Source organism: Callithrix jacchus, chromosome 22 (assembly GCF_049354715.1).
Source record: "Callithrix jacchus isolate 240 chromosome 22, calJac240_pri, whole genome shotgun sequence".
NCBI classification, from domain to species: Eukaryota; Metazoa; Chordata; class Mammalia; order Primates; family Cebidae; genus Callithrix; species Callithrix jacchus.
In genome coordinates, this window is record NC_133523.1 from 3,800,197 (window position 1) to 3,822,781 (window position 22,585).

At 63.2% G+C, this 22,585-nt stretch overlaps 1 protein-coding gene across 4 annotated transcripts; it reads right to left on the reverse strand.

The window, feature by feature from the left end:
• Positions 1–724: 724 nt before the first annotated feature.
• Positions 725–19,544, reverse strand: ZBTB7A (zinc finger and BTB domain containing 7A). Of its 4 annotated transcripts, none has more exons than XM_035287528.3 (3): positions 19,325–19,544; positions 7,883–9,153; positions 725–1,324 (listed from the first exon to the last, which is right to left on the reverse strand). In XM_035287528.3, exons 2-3 carry the CDS (start codon positions 9,136–9,138, stop codon positions 829–831), a joined length of 1,752 nt encoding a protein of 583 aa, XP_035143419.3. In that variant the 5' UTR covers positions 9,139–9,153; positions 19,325–19,544; the 3' UTR covers positions 725–828. The 4 variants fall into 4 exon arrangements, with proteins under 4 accessions (XP_035143419.3, XP_035143420.3, XP_078217662.1 ...); XM_035287529.3 differs by lacking the exon at positions 19,325–19,544 and adding an exon at positions 18,083–18,542; XM_078361536.1 differs by lacking the exon at positions 19,325–19,544 and adding an exon at positions 16,930–17,214.
• Between the last annotated feature and the right edge of the window lie 3,041 nt (positions 19,545–22,585).

The window sequence follows — 22,585 nt, forward strand, 5'->3', positions numbered from 1 at the left end:
TGGGGTGGGGGGGGGCGCCCTGAGGGGTGGTCCCTGGGGGTCCCGCCAGTTGTAAGTGCCGTGAAGGGAGGCGGCGGGAGGCCCCCCCGGGAGCCATCCTGGTGCCCCCCTGGGAACCCCAGTCCGATCTCCTTTCTCCAGGCCTGGAAATAAATAGGTTTGTGTCTCGAGGCCAGGAGATGCAGGGGGTGGAGGAGGGGGGCCACAGGCAGGGTTGGAGGTGGGGAGGCCATTGGGGAGATGGAGAGGGAGACCCCTCCCTTAGTAAGTGCCCTGAGGAAGGAGGGTGCAGGTCAGGGGCGGGGGCCCATTTTAACGTCTGCTCAGAGCAGACAGAAATCATTTAAGGTCTTGTCTGAAAGACTCATAGAAACCAGCGAGGGGAGGAAATTAAAAGCCCACCCCATCCTCCCCCAAGCTCCCCCCCATCCACCCTCACCCCGGCCCAGGGCCTCAGATCGGCCCCGGGCCCCATGCCGGGTGCTCAGGGGGCTATGTGGGGTCTCGGATTCCTTTTGTCCCACAAAAAACCCCAAACCAAGCCCCGAAACCCAGCGATGGGGTGGGGGGGGGAGGGGAGCCAGGGAGGGCCGGGGCCCCTGTCGAGGGAGGAAAAACGTCAGAAAAGAGGGAAATCTGAGAAAGCGCTACCCTAGATTCTGTGACGCGTCATATATATATATCTGTATATATATATAGATATAGATATCTGTATATAGATAGATTTTCTTTTTTTGTGTTTTTGGGGGGGTGGTGGGTGATTTTCTCTCTCTCTCTCTGTCTCTCTCTCTCTCTCTCTCTCGGGTTTCTGTTTTCTCTTTTTGGTTTTTAGACGAGTCCCGCTGTGAAGTTACCGTCGGTGGCCGCCCCGGGCCCGCCGCCGCTGTCGCCTCCTCCGCCGGCGCCCGCTGCATTCAAGCGGCCCAAGCCGTCGGGGCTGGCCACGTCCTCGTCCTCGTCCTCGTCCTTAAAGTGCTTCTCCTGGCCGTTGCGCCGGGCGTCGGGGGAGCCGGGCTGGGCGGGGGCGCCGGGGGTGGCGGCGGTGGCCCCCGGGCTGGGGTCGGGCCCCCCTCCCCGGACGCGGGGCTTGCGGCCGCGGCGCGAGGGGACCCCGTTGCAGCCGTCTTTCTTGAGGTGTCTGTGCAGGTGGTCGGAGCGGACGAAGGTCTTGCAGCAGCTGTCGCACTGGTAGGGGCGCAGGCCCGTGTGCACGCGCATGTGGTTCTTCAGGTCGTAGTTGTGCGCGAAGGCGGCGCCGCACTGCTGGCACAGGTACGGCTTCTCGCCCGTGTGCTTCCGCATGTGCACCTTCAGCTTGTCCTGCCTGTGGACGGGGCACGGGGCGGGCACGGTCAGGATGCGTCAGACCCCCCCCACCGCCACCCCAGAGGGGCGCGGATGTGTGGGCCGGAGGGTCCCCCGACAAACGGGACGAGTCGGGGCGACTTCACATTCTGAACACCTGAAGAGGGCCTGTGTGCTGTGCGGCCTTGGGAAAACGCTGACCCTCTCTGAACCCCGTTCTCATTTCCTTTTTCACCTTTTTTTTTTTTAAAGACGGGGTTTTCACCATGTTGGTCAGGCTAGTCTTGAACTCCCGACCGCAGGTGATCCGCCCGCCTTGGCCTCCAAAGTATTTGGATTACAGGCGTCAGCCACCACTCCCGGCCCCTTTTCAAAAGGTCTAGGCCAGGTACCGAGGCTCAAGCCTGTAATCCCAGCGCTTTCAAAGGCTGAGGCACGTAGATCACCTGAGCTCAGGAGTTTGGAACTAGCCTGGCCAACATGGCAAAACCCCGACTCTTCTAAAAAACACAAAAAATTAGCCCGGCATGGTCTAGTGCGCCTGTAATCCCAGCTACTAGTGGGGCTGAGGCAGGAGGATCGCTTGAACCTGGGAGGCAGAGGGTACAGTGAGCTGAGATCATGCCGCTGCACTCTAGCCTGGGCAACAGAGCGAGGCATCTCAAAAAAAAAATTAGCCAGGCGTGGTGGCGCGTGCCTGTAATCCCAGCTACGTGGGAGGTGGAGGCTGCAGTGAGCCGAGATCATGCAATCACGCAGCTGCCCTCCAGCCTGGGTAACAGAATGAGGCTGTCTCCAGAAAAAAAAAAAAAAAAAAAAAAAAAAAGAGAGAAAGAGGCAGGCTCTGGCTTTGCTGCCCGGGCTCCGGGCTGGAGGGCAATGACATGACCATGGCTCCCTGCAGCCTCGAACTCCTGGGCTCAGCCTCCAGAGTAGCACATGCACCGCCTCACCCTATTAAACAATATATACATATGTATGTAAGTTTTAGAAGATGGGGGTCGAGCTATGCTGCCCAGGCTAATCTCAAATCTCAAACTCCTGAGCTCAAGCCATGTTCTTGCCTCAGCTTCCCAAAGCTCTGGGATTACGGGTGTGAGCCACTGTACCCGCCCTGAACCCACTTCCCTACTGCAAAAGTAGACAGCGGGCTTTGGCGCCTCATCCTGTCCCTACCCCTGGGGTGGGGCGAGGCCAGCCAGTGCCCGATGCCTTCATTCACGCCACAGACGTTTGCCGAGCTCCTGCTGAGGGCCAGGCCCTGTTCCAGGTGCTGAAAATACCACCGGGAACAAGACAGGCAAACATCCCTGCCCTCTCCAGGCCGACGGTCGTCGGGGCGTTTGGTGACAGACAGGGTGACCAACTGTTCTGGTTTTAGCACTGAAAGCCCTGCATCCTGGGAAACCCCTCTGTCTGGGACAAACTGGGGCAGTTGGTCACCCTAGTAACTGAGTCCCCACCCCACAGCACCCAGACCCGCCCACTTTCCCCTTTCCCCTCAACTCAGCCTCGCTCCCGATCTGGGCTCCACCCTGACCCGCAAAGCGTGAGCTACCCTGGGCCCTTTGCACGTGCTGTTCCTGCCGACCAGGGCGCTTCTTTTTGCCCCCTGGATCTTTACAGTCAAATTTGGGCTCCAATGTCACCTCCTCCCTTAGCCCCGTCTCCATCCTCGTGCCATCACCACCTGACTCTCTTTTTTTTTTTTTTTTTGAGACTGAGTCTTGCTCTATTGCCCGGGCTGGAGTACAGCGGCGTGATCTCGGCTCCCTGCCATCTCCCGGGTTCAAGAGAGGCTGGTCGGATGGTAGTGGGTTATCAGAACTTATTAACATCAGTGTCACTAAAGTTGGCGTACAACCCCTCACTGCTAAATTTGACTGGCTTTAAAAAAAAAAAAAGAGAGATTAAGAGATTCTCCTGCCTCAGCCCCCTGAGTAGCTGGGACTATAGGCACCCGCCACCACGCCCAGCTGATTTTTGTATTTTTAGGAGAGATGGGGTTTTCCCATGATGGCCAGGCTGGTCTTGAACTCCTGACCTCAGGTGATCCACCCACCTCAACCTCCCAAAATGCTGGAACTACAGGTACCGGCCACCACGCCTGGATGATTTTTTTTTTTTTTTTTTAAAGACGGGGTTTCACCATGTTGGTCAGGCTGGTCTTGAACTACCGACCTCAGGTGATCTGCCCGCCTTGGCCTCCAAAGTGCTTGGATTACAGGTGTGAGCCACTGTACCCGGCCTGATTTTTGTATTTTTAGGAGAGACAGGGTTTCGCGTGTTGGTCAGGCTGGACTCCTGACCTGAAGTGATCCACCCACCTCGGCCTCCCAAAGTGCTGGGATTACAGGTGTGAGCCACCGCGCCCAGCCAGTCTCTCTCGTTTCCATTAATTTCCTTGTTTCTCTTCTGTCTCCCTGATTGGACTGTGAGCCCTGAGACAGCAGGGATTGAGTGTGACTAGAGGGCCCCTCCCTGCCCATCTCGCCTCATGGAGGCAGCGTGGACCCAGCTCAGTCTGGGGCCTTTAGCCTACAAAGCCGGTCACTGCATCAGCCCTGGGGTACCTGTGACCTAGGTGGCTCCTGAGCCCTTGAAATGTGGCCCGCCGCAACTGATGTGCGCTGGAAGTGTGAAAGGCACCCCAGCTTTTGAAAACCTGATACGCAAAAGGTGATGTAAAATAGCTCACTGAGGCTGGGCGCGGCGGCTCATGCCTGGAATCCCAGTACTGTGGGAGGCCGAGGTGTGTAGATCATGAGGTCAGAAGTTCGAGACCACCCTGGCCAACATGGTGAAACCTCCGTCTCTACTAAAAATACACAAAATTGGCCAGGTGTGGTGGTAGGCACCTGTAATCCCAGCTACTCCGGAGACTGAGGCAGGAGAATCACTTGAACCCAGCAGGAGGAGGTTGCAGTGAGCTGATATCTCCCCACTGCACTCCTGGGTAACAGAGCAAGACTCCACCTCAAAAAAAAATAAATAAATAAAAAATAAATATAAAAATTAGTTCACTGAGGATTATGCATATTGACTCCACACAGAAATGCATCCACTGGGTGGGTAGGATATGTTTCAAGTCACTTTCACCAGCTTCCTTTCACTTTTTTTGAACGGGGCTGTCAGAAAATGCAAAAATACGTAGGTGGCTTGCTGGCCAGGCACAGTGGCTCACCCCTGTAACCTTAGCACTTTGGGAGGCTGAGGTGGGCAAATCATCTGAGGTCAGGAGTTTGTGACCAGCCTGGCCAACACTGGAAACCCAGCCTCTACTAAAAGTACAAAAATTAGCCAGGCTCGGTGGTGGCACGCCTATGATCCCAACTACTTGGGAGGTTGAGGCAGGAGAATCGCTTGAACCTGGGAGGCGGAGGTTGTAGCGAGCTGAGATCCTGCCAGTGTACTTTAGCCTGGACGACAGAGAAAGACTTTGTCTCAAAAAAAAAAAAAAAAAAAAAAAAAAAAGAAGAAGGCCGGGCACGGGGACTCACGCCTGTAATCCCAGCACTTTGGGAGGCCGAGGACGGTGGATCATGAGGTCAAGAGATTGAGACCAACCTGGTCAACATGGTGAAACCCCGTCTCTACTAAAAATACAAAAAATTAGCTGGGCACGGTGGTGCGCGCCTGTAATCCCAGCTACTCGGGAGGCTGAGGCAGGAGAATTGCCTGAACCCAGGAGGTGGAGGTTGCGGTGAGCCGAGATCGCGCCATTGCACTCCAGCCTGGGTAACAAGAGCGAAACTCCGTCTCAAAAAAAAAAGAAAGAGTAGCGGTGTCTCGCCTATTTCCATTGCATGATGCCAGCCCACGGTAATAAAGGAGGCTGCTTCTGGGATCTGGAGGGCAGGAGGGAGCCCTGGGTCTCAGGAGCCCTGGCTAGAATCTGACCTGCTCCTTGCTGCTGCCTATTGTGCCCCATACCTGAGCCACTTTGGGTTTCTTCCTTCTCACACTCAACAGACTGAAGGCTTTTTCAGTGTGGGGACTGGCAAACTCCTATGCATCCCTCAAAGCCCTACCTTGAATGCCCCTCTACTTTTCCTAATTCCCAAAGACCTGGCTCCCCTCTGGGTTCCTCCAGCTTTAAGTCCCTCCCTCTGGCGCTAGCTACAGAACTGTTGTCCCTAACTTTAACCCCTCCTTGGCTCTCCGTTTCCCTGAGGATCAAGGCCTGGCTGTTTGCAACCAGACCCTGACCTTCCCTCTAGCCTTGCGGCCCCACTGAAGCCAACCGAACATGGTAACTTGAGAACAGAACCCTGGCCTGCCCAGCTCTGGTAGCCGCCTCCAGGCCTCTGGTGTCCACTGGTCACCTCCTGCAAAGCCCATGCACAAGGTCTCTGGGCTGCCCTGCCCAGATCTGGCAGAGGGCCAGGGTCACAGAGGGGATGGCAGCCTCAAGGTTTTGCTAGAATGTGCAGAGACTCCCCAGATGAACCTGGGAGGCCCAGAGGGAGGAAGTGTCTTGCCTGGGGCTGCACAGCCGGCTGGAGGCCACACAGAGGCGGGGGTGGGGGGGGAGAGGTATCCCTAGTTTCATCAGCCTGAGCCCCAGCCTGGGTAATTATAGCCCCAGCCACCACAGGCCCCACTTACTCAACGCCCCGCTGTGACTCAGAGGGGCCTCGGGCTCCCAGGCTTTTGTTGGGGGGGTGCTGGTACCCAGGAGAGCGGGGACTGAGGCCCGGAGTGGGGAAAAGAGGAAGCAGGGGGGTATGCCTTGGGGTGGGAGGAAGAGCCTTCAACGAGTGTCCCTCTCTCAGCCTCAGTTTCCCTGACTGATGGGATCAGCCCCGGGGTCGAGTAGGGTGTACTCGGCGGTGCCCGAGTCAGAATGAAACTGGGCCAGGGAGGTGGAGTGGTGGGGGCAGCATCTTAGCTCAGTCTGATCCTCTCTGCAGACCCGGGCTCTCTGTACCCACCAAGCTGCTCTTCCTGAGCTCAGAGGTGAACCCACAGTGACCTCAGGACCCCTGCCTGGAGGAAGAGGAGACCCCTAAGATCGCCAGTACCCCAATCTCACCAAGGAGGGGCAAGCCACCAGCTACAATGCCCGCCTCCCAGTCAGTGACCTTTGCCCCCTCCCTGGCACTCCTGGGCGCCAGAGTCCAGGCCGCACCCTCCTCTCCTGGCCTGCTGGGGAGGGGGCCAGGGTGCTGGGCATGGGGAGCTGGGGAGGGGGTCAGTCCTAGTTCCTGTCCCCACAGGGCGGGACTGGGAAGCTGGGACAATGGCCTCTTTCTTCGGCCCCCCCGGTGGGCGTGGCTGGGGGAACCCCAGGGCAGTAGAGGGACAGGGGGTGGTGCTGAGTCACCCAGCCTGGCCAGGTCCCTGCCCCCACCGCTGCAGCCCGCCCTGGACGTACGAGGCCCAGCCAGCCACCTCTGGACTCCTAAGACCAAATCAGACACTGCACGGCGCGGCCTTGAACTCCTGCTGTTCAGGGACCAGGCCCCAAGGCTCCCACGGGGACACAGTGATCTCTCAAGCTGAGCTGGCCTCAGGGCCTCTTGCACTGGCTGTTCCCTCTGCCTGGAATGCCCGTTCCTGCATCTCCTCCCCCCATCCTTCAGGACCAGCAAGGCCTGTCCCCGGCACCTACGACAGGGCTTGGCACCAGAAGATGCTTCAGACATGCTGGCTGATGAAGCCGATGACCGGGCTCCGGGCTCACAGGAAACTCAACAGCCTGGGCTCTCCCGGCCTAAGCCTGAGCGCCTGTCACCCTCTCCCAAAGCAAAAAGGGAAAAAAATCCAAACGTGCAGAAGAGCGACTGTGCCTTCCCGCCCGCCCCCCGCACTTCAGCCCCGACCTGCACGCTTCGCATGCGACACAGCTGTCATCTTATGCCTGGCCTGCGCTGTCACCTACCGGATGTCCACACACGAGGGCAGGGGCTGGTCTAGGCTATTCTTAACAGGCACACCGGCCAGGGACACGGCAGCTTTGGGCCTGAGGTGGGGTGTCTGTGTGCACGTATGCGTGCCCGTGGGTGCATTGTTTGCACGCATGTGCATGCATGTCTGTGTGTGCATGTGTGCCTGTGTGTGCGTGCATATGTGTTCATCCATGTTTGTGTGCCTGTGTGTGCGTGTGCATGTGCGTGTGTGCATGTGTGCCTGTGTCTGTGTGTGCATGTGTGCCTGTGTGTGCGTGCATGTGTTCATCTGTGCACGTGTGCATCTGTGTGTGCGTGCATGCCTGTGCATGTATCTGTGTTCGTCCATGTGCGTTTGTGTGCCTGTGTGCAGCATGTGCGTGTGTGCATGTGTGCCTGTATGTGTGCGTGCATGTGTCTGTGTGCATGTGCGTCTGTGTGTGCATGTGTGTGTGCCTGCGTTGTGTGCATGTGTATGTCTGTGGATCTGTGCGTGCGTGTATGTGTCTGTGTGCCTGTGTACATGTGCATCTGTGTGCACGTCCGCGCATGTGCATGTCTGTGTGCGTCAGTGTGCCTGTGTGCATGCGTGTGCCGTGCAAGGGGAGAGGCGGGGAGGGCCCGCAAGCAGCGGGTGCCGGGGCAGAGTGCGGACGCGCCTCCCCTCCGCGGCGCAGGCAGCTCACCTGGTGAAGCGGACCTTGCAGATGTTGCACTCGTAGGGCTTCTCGCCCGTGTGGGTGCGGATGTGTCGAGGCAGCTTGCCGGCACCCTGGATGACCTTCTCGCAGATGGGGCACTTCTGGAAGGCCTTGGCTCGGATCTTCTTCTCCACCTTCTGCGACCAGGCCGGGTAGACGTCGCCGTCGTGGGCGCCGCTGAAGTACTTCAGGTAGTAGTCCATGACGCCCTTGTCGTCGGCCCGCGACTCCTCGTCGCTGTCCCCCGCCGCAGTCCCCGCCCGGCCCACCGACGACATCATCTGCTGCAGCAGCGTGCTGGCCGCCAGCCCGTCCACGTCGGGCCCGTCTCCGTCCTCACCCTCGGCGGCTCCCGACAGGAAGCCCGGGGAGTCGCCCGGCTCGGGGGCGGCCTCCGACAGCGAGGCGGCCTCCTCCTCTCCGCCCCGGCCGTAGTGGCCATTCTGCGTGGCAGCTGGCGGGGCCACAGGTGGCGGAAAGAGACCCCCGGTGGGGGCATCCTCATCCCGCTCCGGCCACAGACCCGGGTTGCTGTCTCCCTCCTCCCCGTCCGCCGTCGGGGGCCGCTCGGTAGGGGGGCCCGGCCCATAGAAGTCTAAGCCGTTGCAGTCACCCGCCACCGCGGCCACAGCGGCAGCCACGGCCTCCTTGGTGGCATCCAGGTCATCGTCAGACGCCCCAAAGGCGGACCACGGGAAGCTGGCGGCGGCGGCGGCGGCGGGGGTCAGGCTGTTCATGGGGTTGCTCTGGAAGAACTCGAGGTACTCCTTGGCACGGAGGAGGTTGCGCTGATCAATTTGATCTACAAGGTCCAGCTGCCCGGCGTCGGCGCCCGCGTCGGCCGCCAGGATCTGCCGGTCCAGGAGGTCGGCGCACACGTGGCTCACGGCGGGGATCTCCAGCAGGCGGGCGGCGCTGAGGATGTCACCCACGTTGGCCGTGCTGACGGTGAGCGTGGCCGTGTAGGCGAAGTCCATGAGCGCGGTGAGCGCCTCGGCGCTGACGAAGTCGATCTCGTACACGTTCTGCTGGTCCACCACGGCGCCCGACGTGAACAGCTTCTTGAAGTACTGGCTGCAGGCGGCCAGCACCGAGCGGTGCGTGGGGAACTCGCGGCCCTCCACCAGGATCACCACGTCGCACAGCAGGCCCTGCGTCCGCTGCTCGTTAAGCCCACTCAGGATGTCGCTGCTGTGGTCGGGGAACGGGATCCCGATGGGGCCGTCCACGCCGCCGGCCATCTTCCGCGCCGAGACCTGCAGCGGGGAGGAAGACGGCGCTCGTGAGTGGGGGCACGGGGGCTCCTGCAGCCACTGCCAAGGCCCCGAGACCCTTGAGAAGCAGCGCTCCACCTGCCCCCAAGCCTCGGGTTCCCATCTGTACATGAAGGCAGTCAGGTATCTGCCCCCCCAGCCCATTTCCCCAGCTGTGCATCAGAGCAACAGACTCCCGCCTCCAGCCTCTTGTTTTCAGTAGAGACGGGTTTTCACCATGTTGGCCAAGGTGGTCTGGGACCCCCGAACACAAATGATCCAACCGCCCCGGCCTCCCAAGGTACTAGGATTACAGGTGTGAGCAACCGCGCCCCGCCAAGCCTCAGCATTTTCCACCTGAGCATGAGGACCGCCAGATGTCCTGGCTCCCCAGCCTCAGTTTCACCAGCTGTTCCCAAGGGCAGTCAAATGTCCTAGTTCTCTAGCCTCAGTTTCCCCAGCTGTGCATGAGAATGGTCAGATGTCCAGCCTGTTTCCCCAGCTCTGCACAAAAGCGATCAGATGTCCTGTCCCCAGACTCAGTTTCCCCAGCTGTACAGGAAGGCAATTGGATGTCCCACTCCCAGCCTGATTCCCATCTATACATGAGGGCTGCCACATGTCCTGCCCCCAGCCTCAGTTTCCCCAGTGGTGCCTGATGATGGCCAGGTGTCCTGCCCTTGCCAGCCTCAGTTTCCCCAGCTGTGCATGAGAACAGCCAGGTGTCCTGCCTCCCCCCCCATCCTCAGTTTCTCATCTGTACACGAGGGCAGTCAGATGTCCTGTGCTGGCAAAACCCACAGTGGACGCTTAGTGTCACAGGCACACTGGCCCCACCCCTCCCAGGAGGGCCCCCAGGAATGCATGTTGAAAGGACACATTGGGAGGCTGAGGTGGGCAGATCACCTGAGGTCAGGAGTTCAAGACCAGCGTGGCCCACCCGGCCGGCATTTAGCAGAAACGCCGTCTCTACTAAAGATACATAAACCAGCTGGGCAGGGTGGCATGCACCTGTAATCCCAGCTACTGGAGAGGCTGAGGCAGGAGAACCCAGGAGGTGGAGGTTGTGGTACGCCGAGATCGAGGCACTGCACTCTAGCCTGGGTGACAGAGCGAGACTCTCTCTCAAAAAAACATAAAAAAGGAAAAAGCACACAGTAGGTGCTCAAGAACAGTGCCCTGATCTCAGCCATTTTCCTGTTGGTCTGTGTTGGGCTTTGGCGAACACAGAGGGGAGGTCACACAGTCACTTTTACAAAACATCTACTTAGGCCGGGCGCGGTGGCTCACGCCTGTAATCCCAGCACTTTGGGAGGCTGAGGCGGGCTGATCACGAGGTCAAGAGATCAAGACCAGCCTGGCCAACATGATGAAACCCTGTCTCTACTAAAAATGCAAAAATTAGCCAGGCGTGGTGGCGCGTGCCTATAATCCCACTACTAGGCAAGAGAATCACTTGAACCCGGGAGGCGGAGACTGTAGTGAGGTGAGATGGTGCCGCTGCACTCCAGCCTGGTGAGGGCAAGATTCCATCTCAAGAAAATACAAAAAACAAAACAAACCCCACTAAACACCTACTTCAGGCTAGTCCCAACCGAACCCGACAGGGGCACCCGCTCGGTGGTGAGCTGTGGCCGCCTGCCCCAGCCCCACGGTCAGAAGACAGTGGCATCTGAACTCAAACTGGGAGTGGGCCTAAGAGCCGGCCCCCCAGCCTCCTGACCCTGCCTCCTGGTCGGGCCTGGTTCTTTTCAGGGGGCTCTGAGTCAGCAGGAAGAGGTGTGGTCGAGGCCGGGGACCCAGAGCCGAAACCCAGCCGAGGTCAAGGCCACCGTGGGTGTGCCCCGTCGGGGCAGGGCCAGTGACTCCGCAGGCTAAACCCCTTCCTGCCCCTCAGAGCCCCCAGCCTGCGGCCCAGCCCTAGCTGTGAGTAACAGAGGAGCCCAGGCCCCCGCCCAGGAGGAGCAGGGAGCCAGGGAACCCCCATCACCTCCTGCCACAGGCCTGTCTGGCAGCTCTTCCCGAACTCCCAGTCACCCCAGCTGGGCTGTTCAGCCCCAGACAAGGCCCTGGCCCTCTCTGGGCCTCAGTCTCCCTATCCGTCAAATGGGCAGAGGTTTCGGGCAGCGCCAGGCCCTAGGGGGACTGTATCTGTCCCACCCCTCTCCCCCCTCCCTCCTTTTTTCCACCTTCCCCTCTGCTGTGACTCATCCGCCCACTTGGAGCTTGTGCAACCCTCTGGCCCCTGTCTCCACCCCTCCGCCCTCTCCTGGGAGCCCCCGGCTGCCCCGAGTCACCCAGCACAGCTCGCATTCCTCCTGGCCTGCCGGCAGCTCTCGAGCCAGAGCCCCTGGGCAAGGCCCCTGGGGAGAGGGCCCGAGCCAGGCCTCTCATGGCCTCCTCTAGGCCATGGGACCCTCCTGCCCCCCACAGCCTGGCAGCCAGATGGGCTTGAGCCAGGCCCCACAAGGGAGACACGGTGTTGGTCCAGCCGGACCCAAAGCCCAGGGCCCTCCTCACGGGGCCTGAGCTGCTGGGCGACACAGAGGCCTTTGTGAGCTTGCTCAGCACCACCACGCTCCCCAGGTCCCCTCCGCCCGCCCTCCTTCCCTCCTTCCCGCCTCGGCCCAGGCCCCAGCTGCTCAGCGCCCGCGTCCTCTCCGAGGCCTGCAGTGGGGCAATGGGGCTCAGATGTGGCTGCTGGGAGCAGGGAGGGTGGGACCCCACCCGAGTCTCCGCCCCGGGAAGCCTCCGAGGAGCCCCCTTCGGTGGTGTCCACCCCCTGCCACCATCTGCCGTCTGGCCCTGGGCCGCAGGGAGCGTGAGAGCAGATGGAGCTCTGGATCAGACAGGCCTGGGCCCTCCTACCCACTCCAGCACCCACCCTCTGACCCAGGCCACCAATACCCCAAGATGGCCACGCCAGGCCTGCAGGGCCGCTCTTCCCCTCAGGTGACCATGGTCCCCGCTCTGGGTGGCTCAGAGGTGTCTCTCCTGGGGCCTGGAAGATGGGCCCAAAATAACCCAGGGGGCTCAGCCACCTCTGGGAGTCCCAGCTATCGTGAAGACCCCAGCTCCAGCCTGGGACCCTCCCTTGGGCTCCTGCCCCCCACTAAGTATCACCGAGGCCCTCCCTCAAAGCAGCCAGGCCCAGGTGATGTCAGCCAAGGAAAGCCCCCATGAGAGGACCATTTCGCCCGGGCCCAAGGGTGCCTGCCAGGGCTGACTCCCAGGGGCTGGGGGCCAGGAAATGATGGAGGGCCTGCCCCCCACCTGCCCAGGGCACGGCCCTGCCCTCACCCTGGAAACCAAACTCGCTCTGGGACAACTGACCCACGCCCTCACTCCAGGAACACAAGCCACCTGCCGGCCACGCCCCACACCCCCACCCCCACCTGGGCCTCCTGGAGGCTGCCCCTAAGGAAAAGGCGGAAGACCCTGCCTCCAAGATGGGAGAGCGGAGGCCGGGCCCCGGCCAGAGCACCCCCGGCGGGGCCACGATGCTGAAGCCCCACTGTGCGCCCGACACACAGTCCTCGCCTGCAGAGGTGGCGGCCTCGTTCCCCTCCTCCGGAAAGCCCCAGCCCCACGCCAGCCGGGTCCCCACCTCTGCTGCCCAGGGTCCCCCGGGCTCGGCCCACACCCACCCAGGGCCCCACCTTTCACCACGGCTCCTCCCCTGCGCTGGCCTCCGTGGGATTTCCGGGGCTGCTCGGTGCTGACTCGGCGGCCAAGGGGCAGGCCCTGGCAGGCCCCTCCTGGGCTGGAGGTGGGGCACCCTCCTCCCTGGGCCGCTCCCGGGCCCCTAAGCCCAACCCTCTCAGGGTGGCGCACAGTAGGAGCACAGCAAACCACCGGATAAACCAGAGACAGCCCACGCCCGGGCCGCCCACCGGGCTGCAAGGCACACCCAGAAGCAGGGGGCTGTGCAGGCTGCCAGTCCCACCTCCCGTCTAACCTAAGGGTCATTTGCTGCAGTGTCTGTCGGGAGCCACTGCACCCAGGCCGCCTTTAGAAACCAACTGGGTGCCCTTCATTTTGTCTTCCTGGGGTTCCAGAGAGGCTCAGAGAGGCTCGGCGGCCCAGCCCAGCTCACACAGCAGCCCTCTGACCTGGGCGGCTGCCACTCCCAGATGCTAAGGACTTGCCGAGAGCTCGGAAGTACCCTGATGTGGCTCGGGAGCCGCAGGTGTACTCGGGAAGGCCCCCGGCATCCTGAGACGGGCGTCCCGGCACAGGGAGTGGCAGAAGCTGAGGCCTGGAGGTGGCTGACTGAGGACAAGCAGAGAGGAGGCGGCATCGCCAGTACAGGGTACGGGAGCTAGGGGACTCCCCAAGGTCACACAAGGTGAGGGCTGGGGCCGGCCTTCCCCGACCCCCAATCCTCAGGATGGAGAAGGGGCCGCCAGCCAGGGGGCTGGGCAGGCCACTACCACACACTGCCTTCCCGAAGGACACTTCCTGGGGGCCGTCTAATGAGGGGCTCAGGGCCCCCATACAACCCTCTACCCAGGGAGAGCAGGAGAGGAGGCCAAAGGGACCTCTCACCCCTCCTGTGCGCTGTGCAGAGCAGCATGGGTTCAAGCCCCAGCTCCCCCACCTCCAAGCTGTGTGAGTGTGGACAAGATAGATGCAAGACTTCCCTGAGCCTCCGTCTCCTGCGGGATGGGGTTCGTGACGCTGGAAAGGGCCCCCCCAATGTGGTCAGGGTCCCGCTCACACCCATGCAGCAAACAGCCCAGGGACCTACTGCACGCCAGAGCCAGTCCCCAGAACACACTGCTAGGCCGGGCGTTCAGCACCCCACTCCAATGGGAACTTCGCCCCTGAATGCTATTCCGGGAAGCTGGTCCCCCCTCACCTACTAAGGGAGTGGGTGGTGGGGTCCGAGGAGGAAGCTGGAGGGGGAGACCAGGCCCAGAGAGGGTGGGTGGCCGGCCCAAGGTCACCCTACCAGCCTGGTGTGCAGGTGTGGCTGCCAGGCCCGCACCCGGCAGCCCCTGCCCCCTCCCCGCCCAGCGGCCTGTGTTGCAAGGTTGGTCCCGACGGGTTACCCCGCCCTGACCTGGTGCCAAGCCCCGCCTGGCCCAGTCCCCGGCCCGGGTTTAATGAAACAGGAATGCAGTGTCCTGATCGGGGGGCACCAACGGCCTGGGGTGGCTGCCAGCTGCCAGCCCGCCCCCTGCCCGCCTGTCCTTGCCCGAAGGCCTCCTTCTGGGCCAGACTTGAGCAAACAGGCCCTCGGCCATTTTATGTGTCCATTTATTGCCCTAAATGGGGAGGGGCTTCCTGCCCAGGGCCTTAAAGGGCCAGAAGCAGGAAGGCTGCGGTGGCCCAGTGGGAAGTGTGGCGGTGTGGATGGGGGCAGCGATGCGGAGGCCAGGGGGATCCCATCTGACGCCCAACTCAGGGCTGGGACCGAGGCCCACCTGGTTCCCACACTCTGAGTGCTGTCATGGGCCAGGAAGCCCAGCCTGGAGCCTCAGCCTAGGTTCTAACAGGAAGCTTCACAACAGCAGTGGAGGGGCTGAGCTTCCCGTCACCGGGGGCAAGCAAGGCCAGACTCTCAGACGCCCATCCTTGTCCACCTTGCCATCAGCCCAGGCTGCACCTGCTTAGCCGAGATGCCTGTGAGAGGCGGGGGTGACCTCTCTCCCTCCCCTGAGGGAGGCCCGCAGCACCCCCACCCTGGCCTGAGCAGGTGGAAGGCTAGGCCTGGGAGCCCAGCGGCCTGCAGAATCCAGCCAGATCCTTCTCTCAGGTATCCTGATAGGTGGGATGGGCCTTGTTTTCCAGTCAAACCAGAAAGGCGTGGGTGGCGACACTTCCACCCAGGCCGTCCACAGCCTGCTGGGGGGACAGATGGAGGGGCTGGTCCTTTGGCCACGCTCCTCCCGAGCGCCGGATCCTCCGAGGGGCGCCTTCTGCGCTTCGGGGCTCTGGACTTGGCGCTCGGGGAGGCTGGGCCTCAATAATCACCCCAGAGACCCACAGTACCCGCCGGCCCCCCACAGTGCTGGAAGGCAGGATCTGTGTGTCCATGCCCCATTTTGCAGAAGGGGACAGGATCAGAGAGGGGGAGCGGCTTGGCCGGGGTCGCAGAGCAGAACTGGAATTTGAGCCCGGGCCGCCTGTCTGGCTCCAGCCTGCCTAACTAGTCCTCCCACGGCTCCTTCCATCCCCCTTCCTGGCCCCCGGATACCAGCAGGAGGTGAAATCCCCCTACCCTGGGGCTGACGAGCTGAGAGGATGGCTTATTCTCATACCCTCAGCGCTGCGCTACAGGGCGCCCGGGGCAGGGCTGGAGTCCAGCTGACAGAGGTGACCTCAGGGAGGGGTCCCCTGGCCCTGGAGTCCTCAGGACAGCCCCCAAGGGCCCAATACGGTACACAGCAGTCACTCAACAAACATTCCCAAGGACCCACTGAGTCATCCCTGGGGACAACATGCTAGGGCTGACAATCCTCTCCCCACTGTCCAGATGGGAAGACTGAGGCTGGCCAAGGGGGAGTGACTGCCCGGGGTGGGCCCAAGGCCAGGGCTGGGATTCGACTGCCCTCACCTCCGCCAAAGCTTGTTCCTCTGGTCCCTGTTGCCCAGGGCTACTGCAGGGTGGGTTATGGTCTGGCAGGTGAAGGCCGGGGTGCAGGTCTCTCATGCAGCTCTGACCCACACCCCACATTCTGGTCCCTGCCATGCCCTGAGCTGACCCAGGAGCTCCCGCCATGGAGAAGAAGATAGCATGGGTGGCTTTGGAGGCATCAGCTGGGGGACCCTCAGCGCCCCACGCACACAGCACGCCCAGGCTGCAGGGGTCAAGGGGCTCGTCCAAGGTTGCAGAGCAAGCAGGCCGGCATTCCGACCCCCAGGAGCCCTCCTTGCAGCATCTGGGCTGCAGAGGGTCGGCTCTGGTGAGGTGACCTCCAGTCGCTCTGGTAGTAAAACGCAGAGCCCTGCCTGCCTCTGAGGGCCAAGGTGAGATGGGCTGGTGGCTCGGCAGGACTGGAGAGGGGCGTCATATGCACGTGCACCAGCAAGGGCCTGCCCGGTGAGGCCGGGAGGGGAGAGGGCTGTGGCTTGTGCTGTGTGACCTTGGGAGCCATGCTGGCCCTCTCTGGGCCTCAATGTCATCTTCGGACACAGGGTTTAATAAGCCTCAGTGACGCTCCATTTGCAGGCAGGTGCCTGCAGTTGAGCCTCTACTGCCAACCTCCAGCCCTGCTCAAAGACAGGTGGGCAGGCACCCCTCGGCCACCACACAGGGGGGACTTTAGCCAGGCTGGGAGCTAGAAGGATGGACCACAGGGGACAGCTCTGCCTCCACCTGAGTGACCTTGGCAGCTCTCTGCTTCTCCCCACGCCTCAGTCTCCCCTGCCCAGCACCTGCTCTGAGGCTTGCTCTAACCCCCCAATTTCCAAGCTCACATTCTGCCTCCCTCCCAGCCTCAGTTTCCCCCTCATATGGCAACGGGGATCTGCCACCAGGTGGACCCAACTATCGGTCAGAGGGACTCAAGGAAAGAAAAGAAAAAAAAAACAATAACAAAAACCCCAGCAGGAGACTTGTGACCGCCCCAAGAACCTTCCCGACCAGGGCCCAGGCTGGGCTCTGCCTTGGCCCTTGCCTGGCGTCCGTCTCATGCACAGAGCAAAGGACCCATCGCCTCCCTGCCGCCACCCGCGGGGCTCTGCCGAAGCGTGGCTGCCCGCCCGGGCCCGGGTGCTGACTGGCCGCCACGCAGCCAATCGGAACTGAATAATAAATACCCCCGGACTGACCCACGAATTAAAATTTCAGTGTCCCGGTTGGCTCTTCTTTCCTGCCTTAGACTTCGCTTTTCCAGCGGCCGGCTCCTGCCCCCCCTTCTCCCCCAGGCTCTGTCTCCACAGCAATGGCTGGTGGTAAACAGAGGCCCCAGCCCTGCCGATAGGTGCTCTTGGGGGTGGCCCTCGGGGACAAACGCCCCCGGCCTGAAGCCCTCAGGCCCCGGCAGCGGCAGGGCCGGGCTTCGGCCTGGCCTCCCGGGGACCTCTCCCAGACCAGCTTGCCAATAGGAAGTGATCGCCGGTGGTGGTGGGGCACCCCCAGTGTGGGAGCGGCACGGTCCGGGTTACGCCCTGGTCCAGTTCTAGGGTTGGGGGGGGGCTGACACGGAATCCCGACGCCCTCTCTGGAAGCAGCTGGCCCGGAGGTGGGGGGGGGCCCACCGAGCCCGCCACCCATGGGTGAGCCAGGTGGGCGCCGCTGGTGGCAGGGGCACCAGCACCTCTGTAACTTCCGCCGGCTGCCTAGTGGGGAGAGGAGTTGCTGCCTCCCCCCTCGCCGCCAACTCCTGGCTGCATTCCGCCAACATTTAGTGGGCGCCGACTGGGTGCCCGGGCCGGGTGGACAGCACCCTCCCGCCACGGCCCACCGTGCGCCCCCGCCACAGCCAGCCCGGGCAGCACCTCCCAGAACCCGCAGAGGCCCGGGCCCTGGGGGGCACCCGCTCCTCCGCTCGGCTCAGCCCCCGGCCAGGCTCCCAGGCCCCGGGCTGGGGCGGAGGGCGGGCCGGGTCTCCGGCCCGGGAGGTAGGGAGCGGGAGGGAGGGGGCCGGATCCCACCAACTCCCCCTCCTCTGGCCGGGCTCGGGCTTCGCACGTGGTGGTGGCGTCAAGGGGAAGGAGGGGGGGGTCCGGGCCAGAGGAGACGGGGTCACGCGCATTGGGGGCGCGGGCGGCGGGGACTGGGGTGCCCTCTCCGCCCCCTCCCGCGGGTCGGAGCCGGACGGCCGCCAGGGCAGGGCGAGGGGCCAGGCCGGGCCCCCCACCCGAGGCTGAGTCAGGCCCAAGCGGGGGCAGGAAGCGGCCCCCTCCCCCGCCCCGGCCGCAGCGCGCGGCCCCCGCCCGGCCCGCGGGCCCCCGCCATCTCGCCCGCGCGGGGGGCTCCTACCTCCTTCCCGGGGCAGCGGCGAGGGGGCCCGGCCCCGGCGGCGGCGGCGGTGGCGGCTGCGGCTGGGCTAGCTCCCTCCGAGGGGCCGGGAGGCGGCAGTGAGCCTGGCCCCGCGCCACCCCCCGCCGCCGGCGGCCAATCCCCACCCGGGCTGGGGGGAGGGCGATGCAAATTACCCCGGATCTGGGTCCGCCCGCCCGCCTCCCCCACGCCCGGGCCCGGCCTGCGCTAGGCCGCGCATCCCCGGGCTCGCCTGCACCGCGCGGCCGCTCGGGCCGCCGCCCTCCCCGGGGAGAGCGGGGAGGGTGACACCCCCCCCCCGGGCGAGGGGCCGAGGGGAGGGGGGCTGGGGACGGTTACACAACCAGGCGGGGAGGGACCCCGGGGCGGGGAGGGGGCCGGCCCGCGGGCCGCGCAGCCGGAAGCCGGGACCGCCACCGGCCCCTGGCGAGGGGAGCCCGGCTCCAGGCCCCGCCCCCGGGCCGGCTTGCCCCGCCCCCGCTCCGCGCCGCGCGATCGGCCCGCGCCCATTGGCTCTCCGGTCCGCCGCTCACCGCCCCTCCTCCGCACCGCCCCTACCCGCGGGCCGCGGCGGACTGCCGGCGCGAGGCACCCTGGGACTTGTAGTCCAATCCGCCTGCCACCTGCCGGCCGCAAACGGCGAGGGGACTACGACGCCCAGAGGTCCTCGCGGCCCCGCCCGCCCACCCGGACACCCTACCCCTTCCCCTCCTTTGCAAAGCCCCCCTCCCTGTTTTTTCAGCCCCCTCCCCCCCATCCCCCATGGAGCTCAATCCTGGCCAACTCCAACGTATGCACGCAGCACCGAATAGGCCCCCGGGGGGCGAGGGCGCCCCTCGTCTTCAGCTGCAAACTTAGCAGGCGACGCGCCCCCCTATCTCCCCACGCCGGCTCCCCCCATCCTCAATGCAGCCCTGCTTCCCCTCCCCCGCTCCCCGCGCGCCTGGGAGCCCCGAAAAGCACCCGGGTTGGGGGGCTGGCGCACAAGCCCATGCACTTCGCCCCCAGTATCCCCTACCGGGCGGCGCCCCCTCCCGCGCTCGGGATTCAGGGAGCCTCCAGCCTCCGGGCAGCTGCCAACCACCCCCTCCTCCGAAACTTGGGGGAACGTCCCCGGCTCCCCGGATCTCCCCTTCCCGAGGGGGCAGCGGTGGGCGCAGCGCCCCCCGCCCGTCCCCGCCTGGAACCCCGTGCCGGGGTCCGCGCCGGGCACTGACTTACCTCGCGGGGCCGGGCCGGGCCGGGGCGCGCGGGGCCGGGGCCCGGAGTTGGGACTGGGCTCCCTCGGCCGCTCGCCTCCGGGGTCCGCGGCGCTCGCTCTGCCCGCGTCGCGCTGCCCTGGTCGCTCCCTCGCGCGGCGGCGGCGTCACTGCCCCTACAGTAACTGTACAGTACAGCCAAAGCCCCGTATGATGCTCGCGACTCCCTTCCTGGTTTCTCCGAGGGCAAGAGGGGTCCTCCCTTGTCTTAAAGGTGCCGCAGCCGCCGGCCCCCCCACGCCCAGCCCGCCCCCCCCCCAGCCCGGCCTCGGAGGCCAGAACAGGCTCGGCAGGTCCCCTCTTGCCACGTCTCTGCCCTCCCGTGGGGCTTCGCCCGCTGCGCCGGGGAGACCGGGCTGTTATTAGGTTTTGTCAAGTGGGGGGGGTCCGGCCCGCCCCGGCGCGCCCCCCCGCCTCTGACCTCTCCGCCCCGCCGCGCGGCGCCGTGCCAGCTTGCCAGCTTATCTGGCCCCAGAGCTCCCCGGGGCGCGGGGGGAGCGGGCCCCCCGGGGTGGAGGGGGGTGGGGGCCTCCAGATAAACAGGCCCCCAGCCTCTGCGCAGGGGCGGGGTGCGGGGGGGCGCGGGCTGTGCCCCCGACGCCCGGGGCGTGGCAGGATGGCAGCGGGGGCGGGGAGCGCGGTGCGCACGGCGAGGAGCGACGCGGGCGTGGGTCGCGCGGCCCGGGCTGCGGGGGATGAGTGTGGGGGGGGGGCGAGGCGGTGGGGACCCCCCCCCAGGCCAGGCGCCGGGCCTCAGTGGGCCCCGCCGCGCGCGAGGACCCGGGGGGTGGCCTCGCCAGGGACGGCCCGGGTCCGCGGGGCTCCCGGGCCCCTAAATGAAACCAGCAACCTGCCCGCCCGCGATTATATAAAGGAGGCGCCTCCACCCCGCTGCGCTAGGGGCGTCGGCGGGGGAAGGGGTTGGCGAGGGGCGGGGAGGGCGGTTGTTTTCCCCGCTTCGCGAGGTCCCCGACCCGGCTGCGGGCCGCAGGGCTGGACGGGGCCCGGGACCCGGACGCCTGGGTCCTCGCGGGCCTCTCCTTTGCACCAGGGGGTCGGCGTGGCTCGCGGGGCGCGGACGTGAGGAGTGGGGAGGCGTTGGCTCAGCGCGACTTTTTTTTTTTTTTTTTTTTTTTTCCCCCTGTCCGTTTCTCCCACTTCCTCCCCGGTCGTGGGAGAGGTCCGGCGGGGGACGGGGAAGGGGGAGGAGGGCACGAGCGTTGACAACGTCCTGGCCCGGCCCGGGGACGGCGGGCTGCTGCGATCGGCCGCCTGGGAGGCTCCGGGACTCAGTTTCCCCCTCCGCACGGAGAGTGCTGACAGCCGCTTGAGCTGCCGTTTCGTGAGCGCTCATCCAGTGGGTGACCCTGTCCCGGGTCTCGGCGCGCCTTCCTTCTAACGCCTAATCCCAGGGACATGATTATTTCTTCTTCTTATTATCTGTCATTCTTCTTACCAACACCACCTGACAGCGGGAACTATCACCGGCCTGAGTCAAGTGTACCCAGCCTGTCCTCTGACTTCAAAGCTCGTGTATGGCCTCTTCGCACGGTTTTATTAAAAGCGCCTTTCAACACCCAAACGGGTTGAATTGGCTTTTGTGATAATAATTTGGGAACCCGGGAGGACCCCCAACCCCGGAGGGGAAGTGAACTGTCTCAAGACTTCAAGCCTGAAACAGCCGAGGAGGTGGGAAGGCACCCAGGGAGGGGCCGCGTGCGTCTAGGGCGACAGTGTCACCCAGGGACTTTGCTCCGAGGACCCTGCCTTGGATAGAAGCCCTTCTTCCTTCAAGCACCAGCCATCAGCCTCGGGACCAGGGGGCCGCACTGAAGCAGGATTCTTCTTAGATCTGATGCCCAGGCCTTTTTTTTTTTTTTTTTTTTGAGACGGAATTTCGCTCTTGTTGCCCAGGCTGCAGTGCAGTGGCGCGATCTCGGCTCACCGCAACCACCGCCTCCCGGGTTCGAGCTATTCTCCTCCTTCAGCCTTCCCAGTAGCTGGGATTACAGGCACGTGCCACCACACCCTGATAATTTTGTATTTTTTAGTAGAGTCAGGGTTTCTCCATGTTGGTCAGGCTGGTCTTGAAGTCCCAATCTCAGGTGAACTGACCAACTTGGCCTCCCAAAGTGCTAGGATTACAGGCATGAGCCACCGGGACTGGCCTTTTATTTTTTAATAAAGATTTGGGAGGGGGACGGGGTTCTCTCTGTGTTTCCCAGGCTGGTCTCAAACTCTTGGGCTCCAGTGATCCTCCTGCCTGAGCCTCCCACAGTGCTGAGATGACAGGCATGAACCATCGTGCTGGTCAGACACCTAGGCTCTGAACTCTACATGGTCTAACCTCCCCCACACCGGAAGCAGTGTGTGACTCAGTTTCCCCTCCTGTACCACCAGCCTCAGATCTGATCCTGCAGGAAAAGGAGAAAGCCCCACACGGATTCTCCTTGGTGAGAACCTGAGTCAGACGAGACAGGAGCTTCTCTGTAAGAAAAGCATTGACCCTAATCCTCATCTCAGCCCTGAGGAAAAGCAGAGACCACGATTTCCATCATACAGTTGGGGAAACTGAGGCCCAGAGATGGAGAAGGAGCAAGGATGTTAAGTCCAGCATTCACGTGTCTCTGGACACTGAGGGGACCCAAGGGAGGTCCTTCAGGAAGAGCCAGGATGTGGCATACCCCAAACCACGCCCCCCACCCCTGTCATGAAAACAGAAGGAAGGGGGCCCAAAGCTTCCTCCTGACCTCTGCCCTTCACTTCCTTCTTCCTCCCCCCCCAACAACAACAAAAAATCGAGTTGATACAATTTCAAAACCTAATAACGTATAAAAGATTGGGTTACTGTGTGATCTCCAGCAGGTGGCTTAACCTCTCTGATCCTCAGAGTCCTTTGAAGAATCGATGCGACTTCCTGGGGTTCTCACAAGGGAGAACTGAGACTGTGCGTGTAATTCTGAGACAGCACAACCCCTGCACCAGGAAGGCCTTCAATACATGAGACATGTGACTGTATTATTAGTGTTTGGGTCACACGTGTTATTTTGGTCTCTGTGTAGCCAGGGTTTTGTTTTTGAGATGGAGTCTCGCTCTGTCGCCCAGGCTGGAGTGCACTGGTGCGATCTCGGCTCACTGCAACCTCCGCCTCCCGGGTTCAAGCCATTCTGCCTCAGCCTCCCAAGTAGCTGGGATGACAGGCATGCGCCACCACACCCGGCTA